The sequence below is a fragment of the Cervus elaphus genome, chromosome 14 (assembly GCF_910594005.1).
Source record: "Cervus elaphus chromosome 14, mCerEla1.1, whole genome shotgun sequence".
In the NCBI taxonomy this organism is placed as follows: domain Eukaryota; kingdom Metazoa; phylum Chordata; class Mammalia; order Artiodactyla; family Cervidae; genus Cervus; species Cervus elaphus.
This window is the reverse complement of record NC_057828.1, coordinates 45913280-45940820: the sequence shown is the minus strand read 5'-3', so window position 1 is coordinate 45940820 and position 27541 is coordinate 45913280. Positions and strand designations below refer to the sequence as shown.

The following is a 27541-nucleotide window of genomic DNA, read 5'->3' as shown; positions in this document are numbered from 1 at the left end:
GCTAAGGGGGCCAGAATCCTGCGTTTTTTCACATGCCCGCGTCACCCCCCCACCCCCACCCCCAACACCCCCAGCTCCTCAGCGCTGGTCTATGGGAGCTTCATCCTTCTTCCTGGGCGCCCTCCGGGCTCAGAAATTCACATTTGGAGGGCGGGAATCGCTGATGGCTGTGACATCTTTGTGTGTTGACACGGCAGGAAACTCCATTTCTGGATACAGATATAAACTTGTTTTGAAGAAGGGCAAGGTGTAGCTTCCAGAGGCACCTGGCATGACGCCCCTCCAGCCCGAGACGGAGGGGGGCAGGCGAGGCGGGCGGAGGGTTAGAAGAAGTGGCAGGAGGACCTGCTGTTTTTCCTGTTGCCAGTAAAAAGGAAACAAAGTGGGAAGTGGAGTGTGCGGGCTGTCAGCAGGCGGGGCGCCCCCACCGCGCCCCGCCTCCCTCCCTCGAGGCTCACTCGCGCCCAGCGCCGGAGCTCCCAGCGGCTGCCAGCTGCGCCCGGACGGGTAAGCGCTCACCTCCGGCTGCGTCTGGGAGGTGGGGGAGAGGACCGGGGCCAGGGACCTCGGGGGACTTAGGGGGACCTCGAGGAGACGGGGGACCGGCTTGCGGACGTCTCCCGGCGCGAACAGCCCGTGCACCCGGGTCCTGTGCACCCGCCCGCGTCTAGCGAGCCGGGCTAGGGGGCGCCCCCCGGAACTTGGGCCAAGGCTGTGCGCGGGGTCGGGGCGGCCCCCGGAGCGTCCGCCGAGAGAGGGGTGCACACAGCCCCCGTGCGCCGGGACTGCATGCCCCGCGGAGTGGGACCCGGGAGCTCCCGGGCCGGAGGCGGGGTACGAGGTGCGCTCCCTCGGCGGGGCAGCCTCTTCTGCACCAGCCGAGCCCAGGGGAGAAGGACAGCGCTTAGCCGAGTGCGCCCTGCCCCGGGGGCTGGCGAGCGGGACCCGGGGCGCCCGGGCTGTGCCGCGGGGTGCAGGCTACGTTACCTACGGCGGTGCCGCATCCCCCCTCCCCGCCCCGAGCTCCCGTCGAGCCGTGGGGAGAGGGGTGCACACATCTCCCCCGCTCCCTGGCCCGGCGCGCCCTCCCCAACCCGGGAGAGCGGGACCCGGGGCTGGAGAGAGGCCGGGGAAGGCGTTGCCGGGCGCTTGGATGTGCGGCGGGTCTCTCTCCCGCCCTTCCCGGCTGGGCTCCGGCCGCCGGCGCCGCTCACCGCGTGTTTACTGCAGCGGCGCGGCGAGACCAGCCCCCGGATCTGCGGCTGGGTCCGGGTTACGGCGGCAAAACCGCCTTCAGCTTTGCATTTCCGGACTTTTTTTTTTTTTTCCTTTCTTTCTTCTTTTTAATAGTCGTACCCGTAATTCAGCCTGAATGAGGCTGCTGCTTTTTTTTTTAAATCGCGTTTCCTGTTTTTATTTAGGGTCCGTCCTGTGCACCCCTTCTCTGAGATCGAGGAGAGAGGAACCGGGGGAACTTTTTTGGGGACGGGGACGTGGGGGCGGGGGCACTGCTTTGCCGTCTGCGCCCTGAGCCCTGCTCGGGTGGGGAGATGGAGAGCCAGGAGAGGACTGATAGGAGGCGCTTCGGGAGGGGAAGCGAGTGGGGATGGGATTTCCGGGGTCGGAGTGGGGGGCGCCGTGGGGCAGCCCGTGCCGGCGGCCCATGTACCAAGTTCAAGCGCAGCACCCTTGGGATCTGACCAGTTTGCATATGGAGCGCTCCGGAGCCGTCGGATGATTGGGAAGCTTTCATTCCGTTCAGGTGTCCCCAGGAAGGAGGGCGCAGTGGGTCTCGAACCCCACCGGACCATCAAGTGGGGCTTCTTTCCCCCGGGGCTCCTGCAGAAGCCCCAACAGACGCCACCCCCAGAAATGTCCTGCACGCACGGTCACGCGTGTGTGAGGTGTGTGCCTTGGGGCAGGGAGCGGCTTCCGTTCCCAGGCATCTCCCCGGGAAAGGTCCACTGCTCCAGAGACTTTGAAACCGAGGACTAATCCCACTGCTCACTTGCAGAGGGTCTGCACACCCACCGCTGGCGTGCCTGAGTGCCTCAGTGTTCTCAAGTGAATGATGCCGTAGGGTTTTTTCACATGTATGTTCAGTTAACCATAGGCGCTGAATGAGGGCTCTGTTTGCACTGGAGGAAACCAAACTTGCTGACCCACACGTTTACAATTAGCTGATCCAGAATCCTGGTTCCTTTAGACGCCAAAGCATTTAGTCATCTGATAGTGGTGGTGTTTGCAGATGAAGAAGAATGTATGTCGCCTAACAGTTTGCTTGGTGTTCGGACCTGGGATGTGGGGTGTCCTTTCAGAGCCATAGAGTCTAAAGTACCCACCTGGATGCTCTCCTGTAAAACCCTACTACCCTTACCCACCAGGTCTGAGGGGCATGATAAGTGGGGGTGAAGATTCTTCTGATTTAGGAGACTGCCAGCAAACACAAGGAGAGCAGAATAGAGCTTTCTCTTCGGGTCTCCCTAGAGCAGAAATTGCCAACCCCTTCATATTCTCATGCCCTGCTGTGGCTTAATGTCTTTATGGTGGGATTCTGTCCATCCTGGCTCAGGAGAGCGCTGACTAGCACATGCTGAGGTTCATTCTCTTCTGGTACTTTCAGCAAAGTAGTGGAAAACACCCAGGGTGTGGGGGTGGGGTGGGAGGATGAGTATACTCTTAAAACCTAGTTGGCAGTTGCCAGCTCTAAAGACAAGCCAAGCTTACTTCCCCTCACCTCTCCACCCACCTTTAGAAACAACGCTGCCAATCCAGATGTTTCTGGAATTAGAGCAACTGCCCCAGAGGTCCTTCTGGCCACGCTGATGTCCCTTTCTGGTGGGACAAGTTGCATTTTTGCTGCTTTGGTCCTTGCCCAGGAAGGACGGGTAAAGTGCATCTTTGAATGATGCTTGGGGCTCCATTCTTTTTCTTGCTTTATTACGGATCCCCCTGGGGGCCAAGGCTAAAAACAAGGCAGGCTGGCAGGGAGAGTATCAGCCCCTGGGGGTGCTTACAAGGCAAGACAATCCATAAATAGAGACCAGCCTCAGACCTGGTTAGCTTTGCTTTTGTGCCTATATCAAGCGAGATTGTGGGGTGGGGGAGAATGAGGGAGTATGAGGGGTCAGTTCCTGCTTCACCTTGTTTTTCTTCAATTGCACAGTTAAAGGGAGAAGTGAATGTGCAACTTATGAAGCAATTCCCCTTTGGCTAGCTTATTTTTCAAAACCATTTTTGTTTAGAGAACACCTCCCTCCCTCCAGCTGCTGCTGTGGGTCTGACAGTGGGGCTTGGGGCCCCACCAAGTGTTTCCTTACCGTGGGACCTCAGAAGAGCTCTTTCCGCCACTCTCCAGGGGGCAAACACTTTTCCCAGCTGAGCAGTTGGAGCGGCAGGACTGGAGGACAAGGCTCCCAGGAGAGTCAGGGAGGGTCAGTGCCCCGCTGCTGCCCCCGGGTCAGAGTCAAGACGCCTGTGGTAATTAGCCGCCAGCCCATGGAGGGTGGTGGGAGCCTGACTGATTTGGGAGAAAGGAAAGCATCTTCATTTTGGGGCCACTGCTGGTGTTTCATAAATGACAAAGGTTGCAAAACTCCTCCTCTCTCCCTGCAGTTAATGCTAAAACTGAATTTTCTTCAACTTGGTTGGTGGAAATCCCCTGCAATCATATCAGAAATGCTGCCAGTTTCAAGGTGGGGGGAAGAAAAACAATTAAAAAAACTGGGGAGCCTCTCTCTTCACTCTTTTGCTTGCAGAAAAATATTGACTTGCTTTGGGTCATTCCAAAATCTGGCTCCCTCTCCCTTTCCTGGAGGCCAGCACAGCCCCTGGGGCCTGAGGTTGGTGCTGCATTGGTGTGGCTTGTAGAACTCTCCACTCCTCCCGTCAGAGGTGGTGACGTGACCCCCCCCTCAGAGAAGGGCTCTCAGGGCTTCTCCTGGAAATGGGTGCTTTCCAAGGCCGCTTACTTTCTGAGCCGAGAGGGAGAGTCCTCGGAGTGATGGGTGTGTCTGTTCCTAAAGTGGTATTGCAGTTCACTTGCGTTTCACTCACTTTGGGGGAAATTACTTTTTCCACTTAGAGGAAATGCCAGGAACATGATAGTGGGTGGGGATGGGGGGATGGGCGATGGGAGAGCTGCAGAAAGGGAGTGAGCTGCCTGAGTTGGATTTTACTGTCTTGGAGGGATGCCGTATTCATTTCCTGTGGCTGTCAATAACAAATTCTTACAGTTTTCGTGGCCTAAAACAACACAAATGTATTCCCTCACAGTTCTGGAGCCCAGAAGTTCAAAATCAAGGTGTCTGTATGGGACACCTCTCTCTCCAGGGACCTGGGGAAGCCTCTGCCCTGCCTCTTCCAGCTTCTGAGGGCTCCAGCTGTTTTTGGCTTGTGGCAGCATCATCTGATCTCTGCCCCTATGTTCACACGGCTCCTCCTCTCTGTCTTCTCCTCTTGTGTCTCTTAGAGGGACAGCTGTCATTGGATTTGGGGTCCACCTGGACAGTGCAGGATGAATTCATCTCAGGGTACTTAATTACATCAGCAAAGACCTTTTCTGCACAAAGTTAATTTTCCAAATAATTCATAGGTTCTGGGGATGAAGGCAGACATATCTTTAGGGGACCACCGTTCAGCCTACTACAGAAGGATGGGAGTGTGTTTCTTTGGTATTTTCTGGGGAAGGTTTGAGCACAGTCATTTTTGCAGGAAATGGAACGCTCCCTACATCTGGGCCCTCTGCTTTCCTGTGGGTGACATCAGGCAAGGATTTCAGAGTCACCAGAGGTCCCGTTGTCACCAGCCTTCCTTCCTCCCTCCTGCTGCCCTCTCCCCAGCTTTGTGAACTGGCAGCCACCTTAGAAGTTAGCTCTGCTATTAGTAGCACCCTCCACAATCAGGGTCCCAAAGGCAGAAAAGAAAATTCCTGGAATTCAAAGGAATTGCCAAGAGACCAAGCTCTTCACCTGCAGGGAATTGTTTCAGCCCCCTTAGTCTTCTCTGGTCCTACCCGAACTAGGACAGCGCTTTCTCAGCTCAGGACTCCCCACCTCTGTCTGGGGACACATAGCCCCTCCCATTTTGGAGTTTCCTCTCTTAAGAAGTTGTAGGGCTGACTCAGTTTTGTTGCTGTGTCCTCATGTCCTCCTCCTGAGCAGCCACCATTGTGAGGTGGGGCTGGTGGGATGGGGCTGATGGTGTGGGGAGGGATTTGGGGAGCCCCACTCCTATTACTGAAGCTTGTGAGGGTGGAGGCTCTCTGGAGGGGCAGGGCTCCTATTCCACCTCCCCATCTAGAATTGCAGGGAGGCATTGCCTTTTTGTGTGTTGGTTGTGAAATCTTGGAGACATGTTGTCTTCTCAGTAGGGACGCAGGTTCATAGCTGTGATACTGAAACTTTAAGTCCTTTATATATAGGCGGGGTGGGGTGCAGAGGTGATGATGGAGGAATTGCCACATGGAAGAAAAAGTACTGTCATTGGAGTCAACCAGACTCGATTTTAATCCCAACCATTAAAAAAAAAAAATTTTTTTTAATGTGGGCCATTTTTAAAGCCCTTATTGAATCTGTTACAGTGTTGCTTCTGTTTTATGTTTTGGTTTTGGGACCTAGAAGCATGTGGGATCTTAAGTCTGCTACCAAGGATCGAACCCACACCCCCTGCATTGGAAGGCAAAGTCCCAACCCCTGGACCACCAGGGAAGTCCCTCCCAACCACTAGGCAAATCACGGAACCCTCGCAAGCCTCAGAGTGCCCAGTTTTAGCACTGGAATAGCAATTTTATCCACAAAAGGCAATGGCACCCCACTCCAGTACTCTTGCCTGGAAAACCCCATGAATAGAGGAGCCTGGTAGGCTGCAGTCCACAGGGTCGCTAAGAGTCAAACACGACTGAGTGACTTCACTTTCACTTTTCACTTTCATGCACTGGAGAAGGAAATGGCAACCCACTCCAGTGTTCTTGCCTGGAGAATCCCAGGGATGGGGAAGCCTGGTGGGCTGCCATCTCTGGGGTCACACAGAGTCAGACACGACTCATACGACTTAGCAGCAGCAGCAGCAGCAATTTTATTGCCAGTCTTGAACATTTCATATAGTCATGTGCAAAGTGCCAGGCACACTTTTATGTCTGTAAAAGAGCTGATGTGTACAGGGTGTGTGGAAGGTCTTGTGGGATTTCAGTTCCATGACCAAGGATGGACCCTGGGCCCTCAGAAGTGAAAGTGTGGAGTCCTAACCACTGGATCGCCAGGGAATTCCCACTTTTCCGTTTTTTAATGTGCATTTTTAATTGTGACCAGTGTGCTGTGCGCTTATTCTCTCGGTGTGTGCTCGATTCTTTGCAACCCCATGGACTGTAGCCTGCCAGGCTCCTCTATCCATGTGAATTCTCCAGCAAGGATACTGGAGTGGGTTGCCTTGCCCTCCTCCAAGGGATCTTCCCAACCCAGGGATCGAACCCTACATTAGGCATATTTTTTTCTACCTTAATTTTTGTGTTTCAATTGTGGTAAAATATACATAAAATTTACCATTTAGATCATTTTTTCAAGTTTATTTCATTCTGTAGCACTTAGTACATTCACATTATCACAAACTTTCACTACTGTCCATCTCCAGAATTTTTTTGTCTTGCAAAATTGAAACTCTTTACCCATTAAACCCTAATGCTCTGTATGCCTCTCCCCACCTCAGCCCCTGGCAACCACCATTCAACTTTCTGTCTCAGAATTTGACTACTGTCGGTAACTGATATAAATGGAATCGCACACTATTTGTCCTTTTGTGACTGGCTCATTTCACCCAGCACCATGACCTCTGGATTCATCTGCAGCATGTGTCAGAACCTCCCCTCCCTTTTTAAGGACTGAATAATATTCTATTGTACGGAGATGGACCACATTTTGCTTATCCAGTCATCTGTCAATGGAAACTAGGTTGCCTCCACTTTGGGGCTATTGTGAATAATGCTGCTATGAATGTGGATGTCCATAGATATCTGTTTGGGTCCTTACTTTGAATTCTTTTGCCTAAATACCCAGAAATGTAATTGCTGGATCATATGATAATTCTATACTTAATTGTGTGAGGGGCAAATCATGTCCTTTTGTAATTTGCTTTTTTCACTTAAGGGGGGCACGTTAGCATTCCACATTACTTCACCACCTGGTTATCCCTTTATTGACAGAATAAATGTCCTAGTGCAGGGACACCATTACTTTCTCAGGCATCCTCCGCTGTGGTACATTTATCTTGCTTCCAGGCACACACACACACACACACACACACACACACACACACACACTACTTTTAAAGCACTGTAACAGATATTTTCAGGCATCTGAATTTTCCCATATTCAAGAATTATTACCATTTTTATGGCTCCTGGAGCTAAATACTTTCCCAGGAAATATTGAATGAGTTTATCCCAGTGATATAGAACAGTTTCATGACAGTATTTAATAATATTGGTAAAACATGTTTTACTAATAGGCTTAAAAGGTAGTCATCTTAAATTTTTTTTATTTATTTATTTTGCTAATGAGGCTAAATAGCTTTCTTTTTGGTTGTTAGCTGTAGACATAGCATGAGGTTTGCTGCAGTATAACATAGTAATTAAACCCTTGACCTCTAGAGTTGGATGGAACTCTGGAATTTAAACTGTAGTTTCCCTACATTCCTGCTGTGTGACCTTGAGGTTTCTTACCTTCTCTGATCCTCGGTTTCCTCTTCTGTTAAGTGAAGCTAATGTTCTTAGTGTTGTCTTAAGGATTAAATGAGATAAACTAGAAAATGAACATTGCCTATCATATAGTTGATACTCATCCCGCCAGGCTCCTCTGTCCAAGGAATTCTCCAGGCAAGAATATTAGAGTGGGTTGCCATTCCCTTCTCCAGGGGATCTTCCCCACCCAGGGATCAAGCCTGGTCTTCTGCAGGTCTTCTGCTGGTCTGCTGGTCTATTGCAGACAGATTGTTTATTCTCTGAGCCACCAGGGAAGCCCAAGCCTACAGCACCTGATATTCCCAGGCAGTCTCCCATCCCAAGTACTAATCAGGCCCAATCCTGCTTGGCTTCTGAGATCAGACAAGATCAGGTGCATTTAGGGTGGTATGGCCATAGGAATGGGCTTCTCGGGTGGTACAAATGGTAAAGAGCCCACCTGCCAATGCAGGAGAGGTAAGAGATGTGGGTTTGATCCTTGGGTTGGGAAAATCCCCTGGAGAAGGGCAAGGCAACCCACTCCACTATTATTGTTATTATCATTATTTTATTTAACAAGTCTCCATTTACCCTCAAGATTAATCTTGTTACTACAAGGAGAGATGGCTTACACTTAAGCCAAAGGGATTTGAGTTAAGCATGGGGATCCATTTTTCTCCTATAAAGGTAGATGATCAGCCCTTCTGTCAAAGTAGACCTAGTCCCCAGCTGTCTGCCTGGATCTGGGTGTGAGCCTCCCTGGGGCAAATGCATGAACCGATGCTTGCTAAGAGGTATGGCGGGACTGAGGGGCTGCAGGACCCTGTGCTCTGGGGTCCCATCACCCCTGTAGCATGGAAATGAAAATAAAGACTTATGAATGGTGGAGTCCAGAATTCATCTTGGTGATTGTTTCTGTCCACATCCAGTCGCTCCTTCGTGCGGTTTGGTCCCGCAGGCGCAGGACCCTGGGGGGTACCAGTGTGGGTTGCTGACCATGAAGCGGACTTTTGCAGCCTCTTAGAGTAAAAAGTAAAGCTTCCCTAGTGAATCAGTGGTAAAGAATCCTGCCAATGTAGGAGACGCAAGAGACATGGGTTCGATCTCTGGGTGGGGAAGATCCCCTGGAGTAGGAAATGGCAGCCCATTTCAGTATTTTGGCCTGGAAAATTCCATGGACAGAGGAACCTAGTGGGCTATAGCCCATGGGGTCACAAAGAGTCGGACACGACTGAGCACAGCTCAGAGTAAAATGGCTTCCAAGCTCCTCTCAAGCGGGTGTCAGGTAGCCTCAGGTGAGGGTAGTCCATCCAGCACACAGATTGTTTAAGCACGCATTTTCCTCTTTGCTGCCGACCTGTGTCTGAGGAGGAAATCAATAAAACCAGAGTCTTGATCTCAAATAGCTTCATGAGAAATTTCTTCTAGTGGAAAAACCACCAAAAACCCCCCCAACTTTCCCTCTCACCTGTTCCTCTTAAAAAACTCCATTGAAAAACCTTTCTCATGTTCAGAGCCAATGAAAAGATGAGCAAAACCACACTCTTGTTTCTGATGGTTCGTGGGTCCAAAAGCCAGCTCACTGGGTTATGAATCTTTTTTCCCTATTGTGTGGTGTGACAAATATTTGAATAAATATTCACCTACTGTCATTGGGAAGCCAGTGATGAAGCGTGCTCTATTTTTAAATTAAGTGCAGCCCTGTGTCTTATATGAGGGAGCTTCATAAAATGTGTGAGGCTTCGTATTTCCAGTGGGAGGCACAGTGTTTGAGAATGAGTAGAGAGAAAGTCTAATGTTCATGTCAAAAGCAAGAACTTAGGAACTAGATGGAAGTTGAAATCTTGGCTTTGATCCTAAATGCTTAGTGACCTTGACCTCTCTGAGCCTCCGGATTTTCATCTGAAAATTGACATAACCATACCTCTTTTATTGGATTGTCATGAGGATTAGAAATAAGGAAAAATTTGTATTAGTTTGGAATGGGCGCTTCAAAAGTTGCTGTGTTTGCCACTGAATGAATGAATCTTTGCAGCCCACACAGTAGTACTGAATGGATTTTAAGTGACAGGTATCTTTGTCATAAGTTGTTGAGGTTTGCTTCTGTGCTAAGGTTTATTCAACCACTATCCTTTTTTCTTTTTTTTTACTTTTTGGCTATGCTGCTTGGCATGTGGGATCTTAGTTCGCTAACCAGGGTTCAACTCTCGCCCTCTGCATTGAAAAAAAAGTGTGGAATCTTAACAACTGGACCACCAGGAAAGTCCCCCACCACTATCTTATTTGATTCTCCCACAAATAATCCTTTTGGAAGGCACAGGGTGTGTGTCAGTAAATACCCCCATTTTATAGATAAAGGTTGGAATCACTTTGCCCTTTGTTATCAGTCTGTTCCTCTTAGATGTGCCAAAGCCAGGAGGTTCATTTTTTTTTTTTTCTCAGCTTTTTCTAACTTTTCAAGGTCTGGAGGAGGTCTGGAGGAGCTCGGAGGACAGAGGCTGGGGAGGGTGGAGATGAGGCTTCTAGTGAGGTCTGCCATCAAGTGATCTTGGCCCCATCACCTGCAAGCTGCAGCAGCGAGATGGGAGTATCCAAGTGGGCAGGCTGCTCTGAAGGCAACCACCCCAGGATGGTTTTCTGCTGCAGGTTTGTGGGAAAGTGGTTGGGAGATGGCTAGGCAGCTGGCTGTGACCTTGACCTTCATGGACCTTGCTTCTCCAACTTTCCCACCCACTCCTCCCACCAGAGAGATGGGATTGTGACCCTAGCCTGCTGCAGCCCACCCCAACCATGACCTTGCTTTGAAGCTTCAAGTTTTATTTTTAACCCTAACAGTAATTTTACATTCTATTCCTCGATAATCCATGTTTATTTTGCTATTCTCCCTTACTTTTGAGTCAGATGGATGCTCTGGGAAGATGTTTATGTTCTTGCTGTGGCTTCCGTTATTCCCACCCCAATGTCTCCAACTACAGTTTGAAAAACAGATTAAGGCAAAACAGAGATTAGAGTAGATGCAACTGTGATGAGATACCTAGCTTCTTAGGAACACTTTTTTTTTTAATATTTATTACTTTATTTAGCTGCACTGGATCTTAGTTGCAGCATGCAGGATATAGTTCCCTGACCAGGGATCGAACCCAGGCCCCCTGCATTGGGAGTACAGAGTCTTAGCTGCTAGATCACCAGGGAAGTCCCATAGGAGCCCTTTTATCCTATGTGATTCATTGATTGATTAACTGGAACTTCGGTTTAGGTAGATAATTATGAAAATACTGCATCTCAAATCTAAGCATCTTAATCTGAAACATATCCCCACGTACTGATGTGGGACTTCCCTGGCAGTTCAGTGGTTAAGAACCCAAGCTCCCGATGCCAGAGGATCTGGTCAGAGAACTAAGGTCCCACTTGTCATGCAGCATGCCCTCCTCCCACCCCGCAAAAAAGTACATAGATGTACTGATGTGAAGCCAAGAGCTTTTGTTTGGTTGGTTCGTCCTTCTTAAACAAGGCACAGAATCCTTGTCAATTCTTATTCTTCTCCCCAACCTTTTACAGTTTCCTTGCTCAGTCTCCTTCAATGGAAACTTTTAGTGACTTGTCTTTACTGTTTTCTAGAGCATTCAATTCCGTTTTCATGGAAACAGCTCTTTCTGGTCACACCCATATTTCATCCACTTATCCTCTGACCACACTGTGTAATTACAAAGGTGAACAGCTGGCATGGGTGTGCTTGGGCACAAGAACAGCTAAGTCTTTCAGAGAACAAAACGGGCAGCCTGATGCCCTGAGTGGTCAGCATGTTGAGACCATGAGTCAAGGTGTCTTGAAGAGGGAATGGTGAGCACAATTTCCCCAATTCTGCTACAGAGAGGTATTGAATCACAGAGCCTGGGTGAGAGGCGGAGTTTGACCTAGAACTCCCATCTCAAAGACACCAACCCCTCACCCCAAGATGAGCACAACAAGCTCCAGAAAAGGGATCTTTCACACTAGTTTCTTTTCTGCAGATCCCATTAGCAGTATTTATACCAATGAGCCTTGCTCTTGGCCAGCTCTGAATTGCCACCTTAGTCTAGCTTGCCACGTCTTTAATAACACTAAAAACAAGCACTTTTGTAGCACCTACTCTGTGCTAGGTAGTATTCTGGGCACTTTGAAAACACTCACTTATTCTTATTTGTTTATTTATTTGGCTGTGCCAGGTCTTTAGTTGTGCATGTAGGATCTTGTTCCCCGAACAGGGATTGAACCCCTCTGCACTGAGAATACAGAGTCTTAGTCACTGGACCACCAGTTGTTGTTGTTGTTCATCTGCTAAATCGTGTCCTACTCTTTATGAACCCATGGATTATAGCCTGCCGGGCTCCTCTGTCCTTCACTATCTCCTGGAGTTTGCGCAAACTCATGTTCACTGAATCTGTGATGCGATCTAACCATCTCATCCTCTGCCACCCCCTTCTCCTTTTGCCTTCCATCTTTGCCAGTATTAAGGTCTTTTCCAATGAGTCAGCTCTTCTCATCAGGTGGCCAAAGCACTGGAGCTTCAGCTTCAACAACACCAGGGAAGTCCCCCAAATACTAATTTCTTCTTTGAAGCACTATCATGATCTGTGTTTTACAGAAGGGGGAACTGAGGCACAAAGAGGTTTAGTAACTTATCTAGGTATTACTCAGAAAGGAAGTGGCAGAGCCTGTTCCTCACCCCTGCCCTGTGCTGTCTCCAGATGCGCCCCCTTGTTGCCCAGGAGGGGAATCTGGATCCCAGGTGGGAGGAGGGCTCAGGCCTCTGGGAGCCCATCAGCTGTGCAGGGGGTCTTCCCCGCCCTGTTCTCACCGGTTCCCTCGTCTCCAGGCTAACTTGGGGTCCAGACAGCCTTTCTGTTCTTGCAGTCCTTTGTCTTGGTGGAGCTGGCCTCCTGGGTTCTGCTCCTCTACAGAGAGAGGTGCCAGGAAGATGCGGCTTCTGGTACCCAGCCCACCCCAGTCTGCCCAGGTAATGCCCATTCTCCCCTCTGTCCAGCGGAAGCAGAGACCGACCTCTGCAATCTCAACTGCCTCCTTGCCCAACTCTTGAGCCTTCCGTGGGAAGTCCACCCAAGGGTCCTCAACCTAATGGGTGACACAGTCAGGGCAACAGGACTCAAGTGTCTTCTTGACCCGTGGCCCAAATCTGGTTCCTCTGCACTGACCCAGGAAAGGGAGTATGGTTCAGTGGTGAGAGCAGGGCTCTGGAGTCAACCCGGTTCACATCTGTCTCTCCCATCACTAGCTGTGCAGCGTCACCTCCTCGAACCTCACCCTCCTCCTTTGTGAAACAGAAGGCCTGCCTTAAGGGCTTCTTATGATGATTAAATGCAAAAATGGATGTAAGACAGCTAAAATGTGCTGGCTTATGACAGGTGCTTAGTGATGGGGGCTCCTTGCTGTAGCCCCAGAGATGGGCTTGACAACTGATGAAGAGGCTGTTGTTGTTGTTGTTTTAATGTTTATTTATTTATTTGACTGTTCCAGGTCTTAGTTGAGGCACGCGTTGTCTTTAGTTGCAATGTGTGAGCTCTTAGTTGCGGCACGTGGAATCTAGTTCCCTGACCAGGGATTAAACCCGGGCCCCCTGCATTGATAGCATGGCGGCTTAGCCACTGGACCACCAGGGAAGACCTGAAGCTGTTGTTTTGAACTTATCTGGGAGGTTCCTGGGGTAGAAACAGCCTGGAGACCTGGAAGTGGAAGGAGACATAGAGGGCATCTGCCAAGGAGAGATGGAATGAGATGGGTGATGGAATGAGATGTTCAGAGTTCTCTGTGTTTCCCGAGGCTTACAGGTTGTCCTCGGATCTGGGGTTTCCTGACAACAGGAGAAAAGGACGTGCAAACCCATGGCTGAGTGGGGAAGGAGGAGGTTGGAGGCTGAGCCTAGCAACGGGGTACCGAGGAGAATGAAGTAAACTGCCAAATGGCTGAGACCCTTAGGAGGGGAAGCCATCTCCACTGCCACCCTGAATGTGTGTGTGTGTGTGTGATTTGTTTGGGGTCAGGACAGAAGAGATGAAGTTGAGTTTGCAGAGTTTTTTTTTAATTAATTTATTTCTGTCTGTACTGGATCTTCGTTGCTGCATGGGCTTTTCTCCAGTTGCAGCAAGCAGGGGCTACTCTCTAGTTGCGATGTACAGGCTTCTCATTGCAGTGGTTTCGCTTGTTGCAGGGCACAGGCTCTGGGTGCTTGGGCTTTAGTAGTTGTGGCATATGAGCTCAGTAGTTGCAGTTCCTGGGCACTAGAGCACAGGCTCAGTTGTTGTGGCGCGCCACCTTAGTTGCTTGGTCCGAGGCATACAGGATCTTCCTGGAGGGATGGAATCTGTGTCTCCTGCATTGGCAGATGGATTCTTTACCATTGAGCCACCAGGGAAGCCCTGCAGTTTTAAAAGATATTAATTTCTTGGGGGTCTTGAGATTGGGGTGGTCTATATCTTCTGGGTATTATAGGCTGTGATTTTCTTAGATTTTGCATGTGCACATCTTTTATATATGTGCTATATGTTTTATAAGTGTGTGTGTGTGTACTATATATATTTAATTGCATAGAATCCATACAAGCTAGTTATGAAAAGTTTGTAAAAAAAAACACAGATTTGCCAAAGGAAGAAAAATAAAACCTGCCCTACAGCTCCACTACTCAATGGTTTCTAACCTTTTTCAGATTTTTAAATCCTTTTTTTTTTTTTTTTTGCATGTGGGATCTTAGGCTCCCCAACTAGGGATTGAACCTGTGCCCCCTGCAGTGGAAGCCTGGATTCTTTCCCCTGGACCACTAAGGAAGTCTCAGATTTTAAATCTTTTTGCAAATCTGTTGAAAAATCACAGACCTTCTCCCCAGAAAAAAGCTCCTAGGAGACCATTTGTGTGTATACTTTCATCAGCCTCCCAGAGGTCCCCAGGTTCATCCTAGATTCTGGGAGGATGTAGCGAAGAGCTGTTTGGGTCCGACCACCGGCTTCTGACTCTGAAACTAACCTCAGAAGCCAGAGAGAGACGAAAGATTCCGACCTCCCTGTGGCCTCCGTGAGACACACTTGCCCCACCACATGTTCAAAGTCCACTTTGAAGCTGTTTCTATTTCCAGTAAATCGACCACCTCTTAGATACGATGTACCAGTGTACTCTGTACTGTTTAAGTCTTTTTCTTTGCTCTAAATTCACGGCTCCTTTTGCCTTTCATCCAGGACTGGCTTTCCTGCATCACTGGGTGACTGCTGTAGGATCACCTCATTTGTGGAGGCCACTGTGTCCTTTAAGAAGTTGCAGCCTGTGGCTTTGTGGCCCCCTCTTCTGCATGAAGGGCAGGTGGAGAGGCCTTCCTGGTAGAGCTGGGTGTCAACCATGCGTGGGTGGGATGGTCTGTAGGGAACAGGAAGTCAGGGCCATGTCCAGGCCCCAGATATTGGGCTCCAGGCGGCCTGAGACCCTGTAGGATGAGCACACCGACACCCTTCCACTGACTGGCATCAGTTAGCCTTCCTGAGACCTTCCCATGTTCTCTGCTCCAAGTATGAGGGGGCCCCTCCACTTGAAGCACCCCAAGGCTTTCCCCAGTCCTATGGGGGGCCAGCCTCCCTTGTGCCACTTCTGACTTGGGACAGTGACCTCTCCTGGCTTCCTCTCCCCCTTCTAGAACAGTTGCTTTATTGAGATATAATTCACATGCCATAAAATTCTCTTAATGTACACAATTCAGTATTTTTTAATATAGTCACAGAATTGTCAACCGTCACTTTAACCTGTTATAGAACATTTTCATCACTCAAAAAGAAATCTTGTAGCTGTTGTTCAGTTGCTAACTCATGTCTGACTCTTTGAAACCCCATGGACTGCAGCACGCCAGGCTTCCCTGTCCTTCACTATCTCCCGGAGTCCACCCAAACCCATGTCCATTGAATTGGTGATGCCATCTAACCATCCCCTTGTCTGTCACTCCCTCCTCCTGCCCTTGATCTTTCCCAGCATCAGGGTCTTTTCCAATGAGTCGGCTCTTCTCATCAGGTGGCCAAAGTATTGGAGCTTCGTTTTAATCACTCAAAAACGAAACCTTGTATTCACTAGCAATCACTCTCCATTTCTCCCCGACCCCTCCCAGCCCTGGCAGCCACTGCTCTATGGACTTGCCTGTTCTGGACATTTTGTACACATGGAATCACACAGGATGTGGTCTCCTGCGGCTGGCTTCTTTCACTCGGCCTGTTGCCACTTCTTTAGGAATGCCTCTGACTCATTATTACAGTGGAGGAATCAGTTTGTACTGACTGTCCGGTCACAGGTGTTGATGGAGCCTCTGCTATCCTAAGCCTGGAGCAGGTGCTAGGCCACACAGTGAACCCTGCAGCCGTGAGTGTATTCGTTACACACTGCTGTGTAACAAGTTACCCCAAAACGTGGCCGCTTAGGGCTTCCCTCGTGGCTCAGTGCTAAAGAATCCACCTGCCAGGGCAGGAGACACGGGTTCGGTCCCTGGTCTGGGAAGATCCCACATGCTGTGGGGCAACTAATCCATTGCTCCACAACTACTGAGCCTGTGCTCTAGAGCCTAGGAGCTGCAACTACTGAGCACACGCATTGCAACTACTGAAGCCTTCGTGCCCTAGAGCCTGTGTTCCACAACAAGAAAAGCCACTTCAATGAGAAGCCTGTGCACCGCAACTAGAGAGTAGCTCCCACTTGCCACAACTAGAGAAAAGCACCGGCAGCAATGAAGACCCAGCACAGCCAGAAATTAATAAATAAAATTATTTTTAAGAAAACAAAATGAAAAAAATTAGCAGCTTAAACAACAAACACCATCTCACAGTTTCTGTAGGTCAGAATCAGGGAGCAGCTGGGGCTACAGGTGTGTGTGGCTGGAGATACCCACCAAGGTTTTGATATCTCAGTTCCTTGCCATGCGGGCTTCTTCACAGGGTAGCTTGAGTGTCCGTATAACTTGGTTGCTGGCTTAGCCAAGAGATAAAGATGAGAGAAAGATAAAAGATTAAAAAAAAAAAAAGGCAAAGATTGCCCAGGATTGAAGCCCCATGTTCTTTTATAACCCAATCTCCAAGGCAACCTGGCATCACTCTGCCATATTCTGTAGACCAACCGTGCTGTAATATGGGTGTTGTTGTTCAGTTGCTCAGCCGTGTCCGACTCTTCATGACCCCATGGACTGCGGCATGCCAGATCTCCCTGTCCTTCACTATGCCCCGGAATTTGCTCAAACTCATGTCCATTGAATCGATGATGCCATCCAACCATCTCATCCTCTGTCACCCCCTTCTCCTTCTGCCTTCAATCTTTCTCAGCATTAGGTTCTTTCCTAATGAGTCTGCTCTTTGCATCATGACCAAAGTATTGGAGCTTCAGCTTCAGTATCAGTCTTCCAATGAATCAGGGTTGATTTCCTTTAGGATTGAATGGTTTGATCTCCTTGCTGTCCAAGGGACTCTCAAGAATCTTCTCCAGCACCACAGTTCAAAAGCATCAAATATGATTGGGGGCTCCACAAAAGTTCGAATACCAGGAGGGGCAAGTATCTGGATATAGTTTCAAATAGAGAGTTGTCCTTAGGAAATTCAGGACCCAGTTGGTTCCTTCATGAAGGGCTTACAGTGCTGCCTCTGAATGAGTGTTGGGTCAACCCTGAGTTCTCTGGATGCCGTTCTCTCTTGAGGCCTCTTCCCTTCCTCCCTACTCTGTATTTCTGATTAGGGAGCTTGACATGTAATTACATTGTACTTGTTTCTACCAGAGTTACCCACTTCTGTTAGAATAAGTTTTACAGACTTTTTTCTCCAGATATTTGTAAATTCTGTTTGCATTTCTGTCAATGAGTGAGCCAGTTCTTGAATCTCCTTTCATTCTTGTCATCAAAAAGGGGTGTTCAATAGAACAAGCCAAGGACCCACCCCATTAGTTTTGACCACCTCCCACCAGGGCACTGGGTTATACCATCTAACAGTTGCAGAGACCCCTCATTGTCCAGGGGTCCTTATAAGATTGTCTGTTTTAAAAAAATTTCACTTACTTACCTGGCTGTGCCAGGTCTAGTTTCAGCATGCAGCATCTTTTAGTTGCTCCATGTGAACTCTTAGTTGCAGCATATGGGATCTAGTTCCCTGACCAGGGATTGAAGCTGGGTTCCCAGCATTGGGATCATGGAGTCTTAGCCCCTAGATTACCAGGGAAGTCCCCCATAAGATGGTCTTGAGGGGTGGGGTTGGGTCACAATAAAATAGGCACAATGTGTGTGTCCTGTCACTCAGTCGTGTCCAACTCTGCAACCCCGTGGACTGTAGTCCACCAGGCTCCTCCATCCATGGAGTTCTCCAGGCAAGAATACTGGAGTGGGTTGCCATTCCCTTCTCCAGTAGATCTTCCCGACCCAGGGATCAAACCCAGGTCTCCTACATTGCAGGTAGACTCTTGACCGTCTGAGCCACCAGGGAAGCCCAAAATAGGCATATATCATGCATTAAAAGATCGAGACAGTTCAGTGGTTAAGACTCCAGGCTTGCAAGGCATGGGGCATAGGTTCCATCCCTGTTAGGGGAAGTGAGATCCTACACGCTCCAAGAGGTGGTAAAAAAAAAAAAAAAAAAAAAAAAATCTAGCCTGGTGCCCTATAAGAGGCAGATGATTTGCTGTAAGAAGCAGCTTTAGTTGTTGGTCTTGTGGTTTCAGCTTCCTGCTCTGCCATTTACTGTGTAGGTTTGGGTAAGTCTTGGGCCCCAGTTCCCTTAAGGAGATGATGATAATAACTACCTTGTGGGGTTGTTTTTAGGACTTAATGAGATAAAGTTCCAGGTATGCATTGCTGCACGAATCACACTGGATTTAGAGCTATAAAGCAGCAACTGTTTTATTATAAGCATGGATTCTATGGGCCAGGAACTCAGATAGGGCTTGACAGGCCAGCTTGGCTGTGTTTTGTGATGTCTGGGGTCAGTGGGGAAGGCTCTCAAAGGACTGCTGATTACTTAAACACCTGGGGGCTGGAATCACCTGGAAGTTTCTTCCTTTAAAAAAATTTTTTTTAATGTTATTTGTTTTTTTGGCTGTGTTGGGTCTTAGTTGCAGCACGTAAGACCTTTGTTGTGCGGGATCTTTCACTGCAGCGCTTGGACTCTAAAGTGATGCACAGCCTCAGCAGTTGTAGTGCACACCTTAGTTGCTTCTTGGCATGTGGGATCTCAATTCCCCAACCAGGGATCAAACCCACGTCCCCTGCATGGCAAGGCAGATTCTCAACCACTGGACCAACAGGAAAGTTCCACCTGGAAGTTTCTTCACTCCTCCGGTTGCCTGGATGGGGCTGACTCAGAGGCTGGGCTCATATAGGACTGTCAACTCCGGTGCCTCCTGGCTTCTCTTTCCAGCTTGGGCTTCCTCACAGCACGGTGGCTCTGGGCCACACTTTCCTGATGGTCAGAACTCCGAGAACAAGCATTGCTGCTTGACTCCAAACCTCGCTGGAAGCTGTATGGCCATTTATGGGCTCAGCTCTCAAGTCATTCAGCATCACTCCTACTATATACTCTTGCTCAAGGAAGTCAAAAGGCCACCTAGATTTTTTTTTTTTCCCACAACCACATGGCTTGTGGGATCTTAGTTCCGTGATCAGGGATCAAACCTGTGTCCCCTGCAGTGAAAGCATGGAGTCTTAACCACTGGACCGCTAGGGAAGTCCCCCCACCCAGATTTAAGGGAAGGAGACATACTAATAGATGCCTTTCCAATGAGGACTGGCCGCCATGTTGTAAAAGCTTCATGGTAAATGTAAAGACATTTAGCATAATGACTGGCATGTTATATGGGCCAGAAAATATTAGCGGCCGTTCCCTCTGCTGCTGTTGTTCATTTTGGTATCTCTCAGTACTGACTGCTGTGGATCTTATCGTGTGACTTGCACAAGTCCTCTGCCCCCTGTCCTAAAGAAACAATTTTAAGCTGCAGCCCTGCAGATATGTTAAATCTAATATTGCCAGATTCATTCATTTTACCATCTTCAAGTTTGGACCCAACTTTTAAAAATTCCCTAGCTCTTGGGTGAATTTTCTCACCCTCGCGGCTTCTCAAATGCATCTAGAGTTTTCACAAGAAGCTTCGAGAAGGTCAGTTTCCTGAGTCCCCAGGGTGTCTTTCATGTTCTTTGATGTGTGATTCACACAATCCGCTGTTGTTCCAGGCACCCTGTTTATCCCCTTACTCTAATTTTCTCGGAATAAAAATTCACAATTGACCTTTTCGACAAACAGAGGAATAGTTTTTCTGCTCTAAAGTGTATTAAAAAATCTGCGACATCCTGTCCTTCCACAAGAATCACATGCTAGAATTGGAAACCTAAGACTCACAGGAAACCATGGTGGAAAACAGGGTATAACCAGGTGCCCACCGCGAGGCCCGGCTAGAAGCCCCCAACGTGTGCTGTCCCATTGCTCCTTACCTCCACTTGCCACGTTGGCACTGTCTGCTAGATCTTCTTTTATTTATTTTTGTTTTCGGCTGCACAGGGTCTCTGTTGCTTTGCACAGGCTTTCTCTAGATGCGGGGAGTGGGGGTATCTCTTGGTTGAAGCCTGCAGGCTTCTCATTGCGGTGGCTTCTTTTGTTGTGAAGCACAGGCTCTAGAGCTCCAGCTCAGTAATTGTGGCACATGGGCTTAGTTGCTCTGTGGTAAGTGGAATTCTCCCAGACCAGGGATCGAATCTGTGTCCCTTGCATTGGCAAGCAGATTCTTATCCACTGCACCCCCAGGGAAGTCCTGCAGGATCTCCTTTTTACCAAAGAAACAGCTCTGGGGAGATCAGGAAACTCATCCACATCCTGGTCTAACTCTGGGGCTGCTGCTCCCACCTCTCACCAGGAGACCCTGCAACCAAGAATGCTTTTGGGTTGCGTGTGTGCTCAGTCACTTCAGTCATGTCTGACTCTGTGAGCCTATGGGCTGTACGCTGCCAGGCTCCTCTGTCCTTGGGATTCTCCAGGCAAGAGTACTGGAGTGGGTTGCCATGCCCACCTTCGATGGATCTTCCCAACCCAGGAATTGAACCTTTGTCTCTAATGTCTCCTGCATTGACATGTGGGTTCTTTACCACTAGCGCCACCTGGAAAGCCCATTTTCGGGTTGACACTTGACAGAATGAGCACTGCAGACATGAGCATCATTTTTTAAAATCTGTTCCTCCCCTCCCTTAATGCCCCTCCCCTCAAGATCACAGACTCTGGAAACCTCAGCTCAGGCAGACTTTTTTGGTCTAAGCTTGGGGAATTGGCAAAAGAAAGAAACAAGCTTCAAGATTCTAATTAACACTGCTTTTTAACTACAGATGAGCCACTTTTTGAGTGATCTGGGGGTGAGAGTCTCAAAGATTAATGAAAATATGTAAAAGTGACAGGAGAGCAGGAGGCAGACACTCCTGTAATTAAGTTCCTTCATTCCTCGTGCTTAGAGAGTAAAGAGATCAAGGGAACAAAAGGATGGGGGAATTACGTGAATAATCATGGAGGGACTTCCCTGGCAGTCTGGTGGTTAAGACACTGTGCTTCCATTGCAGGGGGCTTGAGTTCAGTCCCTGGTTGGGAAACTAAGATCCCACCTGCTTCACAGTGCGGCCAAAAATAAATAAATAAACAAATTAAAAAAAAAAAAAAAACCAACTGTGGAAACTGTCTCCTCATTTTGAGGAGGATTATTTTCCAGAATCATCTTGTTTTTCCTAATAGAACTTAAAACAAGCATTTAACTTTTTTTTTTTTTTTTTTGGTTGTTAATTCCTTTTTTTTTTTTTTGGTTGTTAGTTTCGTCTTTTTTTTTTTTAGTATAGCCTTTCTCGTCTTAGCCCTACTCAACTTTCTTTTTTATATATAAGACAGTTGTGTCCCTTTAAACAAAAATTATTTATTTATTTATTTGTGGCTGTGCTGGGTCTTTGTTGCTCTAGTTATGGTGATTGGGGGTTCCTCTCTAGTTGTGGTGCTTGGGCTTCACATTGCAGTGGTTTCTCTTGTTGCAGAGCATGGGCTCTAGGGCATGTGGACTCAGTACCTGTGGCTCACAGGCTTAGTTGCTCCATAGCATGTGGGATCTTCTGGGATCAGGGATTGAACCTGTGTTTCCTGCATTGGCAGGCGGATTCTTTACCACTGAGCCACCAGGGAAGTACTCCTACTCAGCTTTCTTATCTGACCCATCTAAAAATGCTATAGAGAAAGAAAAATAATTTTCCTTCTACCCGTCTAAGTTCCTGGCTGAGACCCCTCCTACCTGCCCTGTAATAAAAAGAGTAATAGGAGAAAAACAAATTTAAATACATACATATGTACGAAAGCCCCCCCCCCACCAAAGATATGAGACTCACAGAAGTCACCAGACTTCTTTGTCTATACCTTTAAGACAAAGAGACAGTTTATGAATTGACAAGAAAAGGGGTTTGGGCTAGGGGTGGTAAGATGGTGAAGAAATTAACAAGGTTTGTTTATACAGCCTCCATCTGTCCATGCTTATGCTCAGTCATGTCTGACTCTTTGCAACCCTCTGGACTCTAGCCCACCAGGCTCCTCTGAACATGGGGTTTCCCAGGCAAGAATACTGGAGTGGGTTGCCATTTCCTTCTCCAGGGGAATCTTCCCGACCCAGGGATCAAACCCACGTCTCCTGTGTGGATTCTTCACTCGTTGAGCTGTCAAGGAAACCCCTTGCCCCTAAATTCCCTGCCTCTGGTGATTAGGGATGTCTTTTACCTCTTGGTGCAGGGAAGGTACCTTTCAGGTAGAAGATTTATTTCCTGGTTTTAGGGGACAAGGAAGGTTTAGAGTATCCTTTTTGCACTGGATCTCAACTCCTTTTAATTTCAAATAATCAATATACCAAAGTGGCATATCTGGGGTTGACATACTCTGACCCTGTGCAATGCTTAGGGCCAGGTTTGAAAAGGGAGAGACAAACAGAATTCCAGGAACGTTGGAGGTTGGGATATGTGTGGGCAGCAGAGAGAAGCTGACATTTCATCACAGTGAGCTTACATAGAAATGTCAGGACAGGGCACAGAAGGAGAGACTCATGGAGCAAATCCGCTTCCCTCTTACAGGCCTGCTGAATGTGACAAGGGGCTCTTGCAGGTGGGAGCAGAGGCTTATCTGATCTCTTGCTGCAAGCTCAGGAACTTATAAAGATGAGATGGTTGGATGGCATCACTGACTCAATGGACATGAGTTTGGGCAGACTCCAGGAGTTAGTGAAGGGCAAGGAAGCCTGGTGTGCTGCAGTCCATGGGGTCGAAAAGAGTTGGATTCGACTGAGCGACTGAACAACCAGAGCTTTTGGCAACAGCTAGTAGAGAAGTGGGACTCTAATTTCCTTATGCTTTATAACAATGGTGAAACTAATTTATTGATCCACCTAACTAATTTCTTTATATCCTCACTTGTATTTCAGAAAGGAGTTAATATATCCAAACTTGGAACCAGATTGGACAGTTTGATTTTTCTTCCCTCTCTGCCACTAACTAGTGGGTCTCAGCATCTCTGTTAGAGAAAATATGTCTGAGCATTTCATATACCACACACCAGGCACTGTCCTAGAGACTTTCCACATGTCTGTATTAATTCACTTAATTATCTCCCAAACAGCTGATTGCATGCTGTCTCTTTCTAGAATTTGTCAGTGCAGTTCCAGGACATTTGTGAATACAGGCAGGATGACTTCTGTGACTTTTGCCATTTCAAAGAATCCTGGGTTTTTCTCTTAGCTCCAAAGGAAAATAATACCCTCATTTGAACATTGTTAATGGGGACCTTGCTTTGAGGTTGACTTTCAGTCAAACCCGGGCTGGAGAGAAAGGAAGTCTGCACCACAGGGCCCCTAGTGAGAAGGGCACCCACAGGTGGAGATGGGACCCGCCAAAACCTGTCAGCTACTTGGAAAATCTCTTCTGTTGCCTGGCCTTAGGGGGTCATTATCCTTTCCTGGTTGAGGCTTGTTAGGGATATTACCCCTCCCCAGTCAGGATGCCTGTCAGAGAACCCCTCCCTGCATGTTTGCCCATCCAAAGTCCAGGTGTGACCCTGAAGTTTATACTTCATCCTGGGAAACCCCGATTCTGTGCATTAAGGGCGGTCCTACCGACCTCCGCCCCCACCCCCACTGGGTACCCCTCCCTCCTCAGGCTGAGTGCTGGTCCCATCCACGAGTGTACTGTCTGCTGCTGCAAGGAGGAGCAGGAGTGGAGGTGGAAGCTTGCCAGTGGCGCCCTGGGTTGGGTGCCGGGTTGTTCTCACCCAGCGGCCAGGCTCCGCCTTCTCCAGAGATTGTCGGCCAAGTGCACACCTCGCAGCGCTGTGTGGGTAAAGAGTGCGGTTCAGTGTGAATGCGCACTAGTCCGTGTGTGTCTGTGGTGTCCACGGCTGATTGTGTGTTGACATACAGTAATTATGTGAGTGTGTGTTTGTGTGTGTATCTTTGGTCTCTGGGTATTTGTACGGGTGCATGTGACTTTGAGCATCATTGTGTGTATCAGTTTATGTAGAAGAAAGAGAAGGAAATGGCAACCCACTCCAGTATTCTTGCCTGGAGAGTCCCATGGACAGAGGAGCCTGGCGAGTTACAGTCCATGGGGTCGCAAAGAGTCGGACACGACTTAGCGACTAAACCACTACCACCGTGTGACTTTGCGCATCATTGTGTGTATCAGTTTACGTAACTGTGCCCAAGTGTGTGTGTATGTGTGTGAACGTGCATGCGAGTGTACTTGTGTGTGACATCCGCTGACGGGATACCGAGGGGGATCCTCCTGTCCTGAACCCCCTCTCTTCTCTTCTCGAGAAGCCCGGGGTGCCCGGCACCCCCGGCCCTGACAGGGGTGCTGGGGATAGTACGCAGAGATCGCCGAGGGCTCCGGGACTTCCCAGGACCGGTCTGCCTGGTCCGCGCCTCCCAGGCTTCTTCAGGATTCCCGGGAACTTCTGTTGGAGTGTTTCTCCTGCCCTTTTCCCAGGCTCTGGGGGAAGCTGGGATGGAGGGAGGCTCCTTGGGTTCGGACAGGCGGGCCTGCCTTGGGCGCCTCACCTGGAACGCTCGGTGGAGGTGGAAAGCCGCTGAGGCCAGCTTTCTTCCGCCCCAGGGGTGGGACACCCTGGGGTCACTCCGAACCTCACACTCTCCTCAGCCGTTTGCGCTCCACTGTGGGGGAGGTTGAAGTTCCGGGCGGTGAACTCCAAAGAGCATTCGAGGGGACCTGGGACGTTGCAGGGCAAGAACCGTATGAACCTGGTACCAATCCAAAGTGGTCCTAAAGCCCTAAGAGGCTGTGGGATTGGGTGCGGAAGTGTGTGTGTGTGTGGTGCGGGGTGGTAGTGAGGTTCCCTGCCCTCCGAGCTTCTGCTTTATTTACAACTCGAGGGAGAACAATGCCCACCTTACAAGGTGACGCCTGGATAGCATCTGGAACGAAGTGCATGGGGATTACCGCGCTGTCTCAGACACGCTCTGCCTGCACGCATAGTTCATCTCAATGAATAGATGTATCGTGACAGTCCCGAGTTAACCTATTTGTTTCCTAAATCGGAACTGAGAGAGGGACTCCGATGGAAAGCGGGGCCCAGAGGCTGGGCAACAGTCCGCGCACTGGATTTGAGCCAGGTACTCTGGTGACCCGGGCTCCTGACAAGTGACACTGGCCCCGTGCCCCGCCCTTTCTGGTGATTCCTTGGGAACCCGAGCAGTCTGGCGAACGGCCCTCCCTCGCTCACTTTGCAGGTGGCATTTTCTATCCTCTGGTTACCGGCAGAAAGGGAGGCCGGGGCCAGCGCGCGCAAGCTGTCCGGGGTCCCCTGGCTCCAGGCGCAGCCCCACCCGCCCGCAGCGGGGCTCGGGGAGGATTTGCGGCGGCGTCCGCGAGGCGCAGAGTGCACGCCTGCTCTCCAGAGCTTCGCCCAGCTGGGGCTGTGAGAATTTGCCGACGGTGCCCGCGCCTCGACTGGCCCCGCCCCGACCCCGGGACGCCCCGCCCCCTGGCCCTGCCAGCGCCGGCCCGTTGTCCGGGCCCCGCCCAGGGCCGCGCCCCTCGCGGATGCCCCACTCACCGGCTCCGCGCCGCGGGCCTGCCCTCAGGCCCCCGCGGGCTCCGCGCCGCCGCCCGGAGGCTCGCGCCCTCCCATCGCTCCGGGACCCGCCCGCCGCGTCCCCTGGGCAACAGTCTCCAGGGAGACCGGGCTCCGCCCCCGGCACCGACACCCGGTACGGAGCCCACCTGTGCGGGCGTCTGCGGGGTCCCAGTGCCCCCCGCTCACGCCCCACCCCGCCCAGCGCCGGGCTTTGTCCGCGAGGGGCGATCCCGGCCCGGGGGTGCGGGGGCTGGGGAGGAGGGCGCGTTCCGGGGCGCACCCGACCCCGCTGCGGAGGCCGAGGCAGCGGGCCGCGCTCGCGTTGTGCTTCTCTGGCGTGAACTGGTTCATAGTCTCCTTTTCCTGTTTTATTGCCTCCCTTTTATGCCTCCGGGGGGCCGGGAATCCGGGGTGTCCCGCTGCCGCCCTTGGTGGGAATGAGCAGGGCCCTCCGCCGGGCTCCGGACGGGGACGCGCGCCTGTTCAGGGCAAGATGTTTACTTGTCAGGGACCAAGCAGTTGCCGCGCGCGCCTTCCCCTCCCCCTGCCCCCGATTCGGGACGGAGCATCCTGCGCTCCGTCCGTTCCCAGTGATGCCTCCCAAAGCTTCGCCCTTGAACCCAGAGGGCTAGAGGGCAGCAGACCCGGCTCCTGAGGTCCCGGAAGGTGCTGAGGGCCAGAGCGAAAGACGCACCTCCTCCCTGACCGCCCTCTTGTGAATTCTGTCCCGGCTCCCTGTTCCCTGACCTGAATTCCTAAGGACCAGTTCCTTCCCTGCCTTCTCTAACCCTCCATTCTCTCGGCTCCATCGCGCTTTCTGCTTCATCCTTTCTCGTTTTGAAAGTGCTTTTGCTCTGATCGAGTCTCATTTCCCTGTGACTGAGCTGCTGTTTTTTTGTCCTCTTGTTAATTAGCTTCCTTGGTCAGCGATGCAAGTTATTTCTTTCTTAGTTCTTGTCGCTGATCTCACCTTTCTCTGGTGGCTTTGCTCTGGGAAGTCCTTACCATCCTACCCTGGATGCTGAGTGGAGGGACCATCCGAACCCTGCAGCAGGGTCCACGGGGTATCCTTCCAGGGGTTAGGCTGGCAGCAGGGAGAATTCCAGCTTGGACCTTGGGGCGGCATCTTTTTCCAACAGCTTCCTAGAACTGGGCGTTTTGTCTCATGGAGAAGCAGCCAATGGTTTAGGTTTCTTGCTTTTCAGGAGCCCAGTGGGTTCCAGGCAGGAGAAACCAGCTGGGGAGTGGGGGGTAAGCGTCATGTCCTGCTGCTGGAATCCAGCTGCATAGGCTTTCGGAACTCAGGTAGCTTTTGCTCTCTGGGGTCAGATTATTTCCAGGAGCCACCCACAGTGGGTAAAGAAGTACCACAGATGCAGTGAGTGGGTGAACCCCTCCCCACACACCCTTCCCTTTCATCTCCACCAAGCAAGGATTAATCTTCCTTTATGATGTGATCTGGGTGTTGAATAGAGACCTCAAGTTCACAGACATGTTTTTTTGCAGCCATTGAATGGAACTCGAACCCAGGCTTGACTCAGATCACTTACTTTGCTTTCAAATACCAAACAAAACCAACAAACAACTCTAGAAATGATCTGAGTCATCTGTATGTATATAAATTCCTGCTTCGGGCACTGGAAATGTTCCTGTGGTTTGCTTCAGTACCACCAAAGAGAGCTGGGGGTGGCATTGACACAGA

The 27541-nt window shown here is 49.9% G+C and overlaps 2 protein-coding genes and 1 pseudogene across 5 annotated transcripts in view; 1 reads left to right on the top strand and 2 right to left on the bottom strand.

Moving 5' to 3' along the window:
- Positions 1–100: 100 nt before the first annotated feature.
- LOC122707427 (translation initiation factor IF-2-like) lies at positions 101–26937 on the bottom strand. Its single transcript, XM_043922899.1, has 8 exons — positions 26853–26937; positions 25977–26318; positions 25518–25920; positions 24803–24916; positions 24016–24073; positions 1095–1262; positions 459–978; positions 101–357 (listed from the first exon to the last, which is right to left on the bottom strand). Exons 1-8 carry the CDS (start codon positions 26875–26877, stop codon positions 101–103), a joined length of 1887 nt encoding a protein of 628 aa, XP_043778834.1. The 5' UTR covers positions 26878–26937.
- PIK3CD (phosphatidylinositol-4,5-bisphosphate 3-kinase catalytic subunit delta) overlaps positions 353–27541 on the top strand; it is a 61868-nt gene continuing 34679 nt past the window's right edge. For 2 of the 4 annotated variants that reach the window (XM_043922824.1, XM_043922820.1), the window contains exon 1: positions 353–507. The gene's annotated coding sequence lies outside the window, so the exon portion shown is untranslated. Of the gene's footprint in view, positions 508–25823; positions 25973–27541 lie in introns of those variants that run through there. The other 2 variants (XM_043922821.1, XM_043922822.1) reach the window with 2 other exon arrangements.
- LOC122708336 lies at positions 8014–8133 on the bottom strand (annotated as a pseudogene).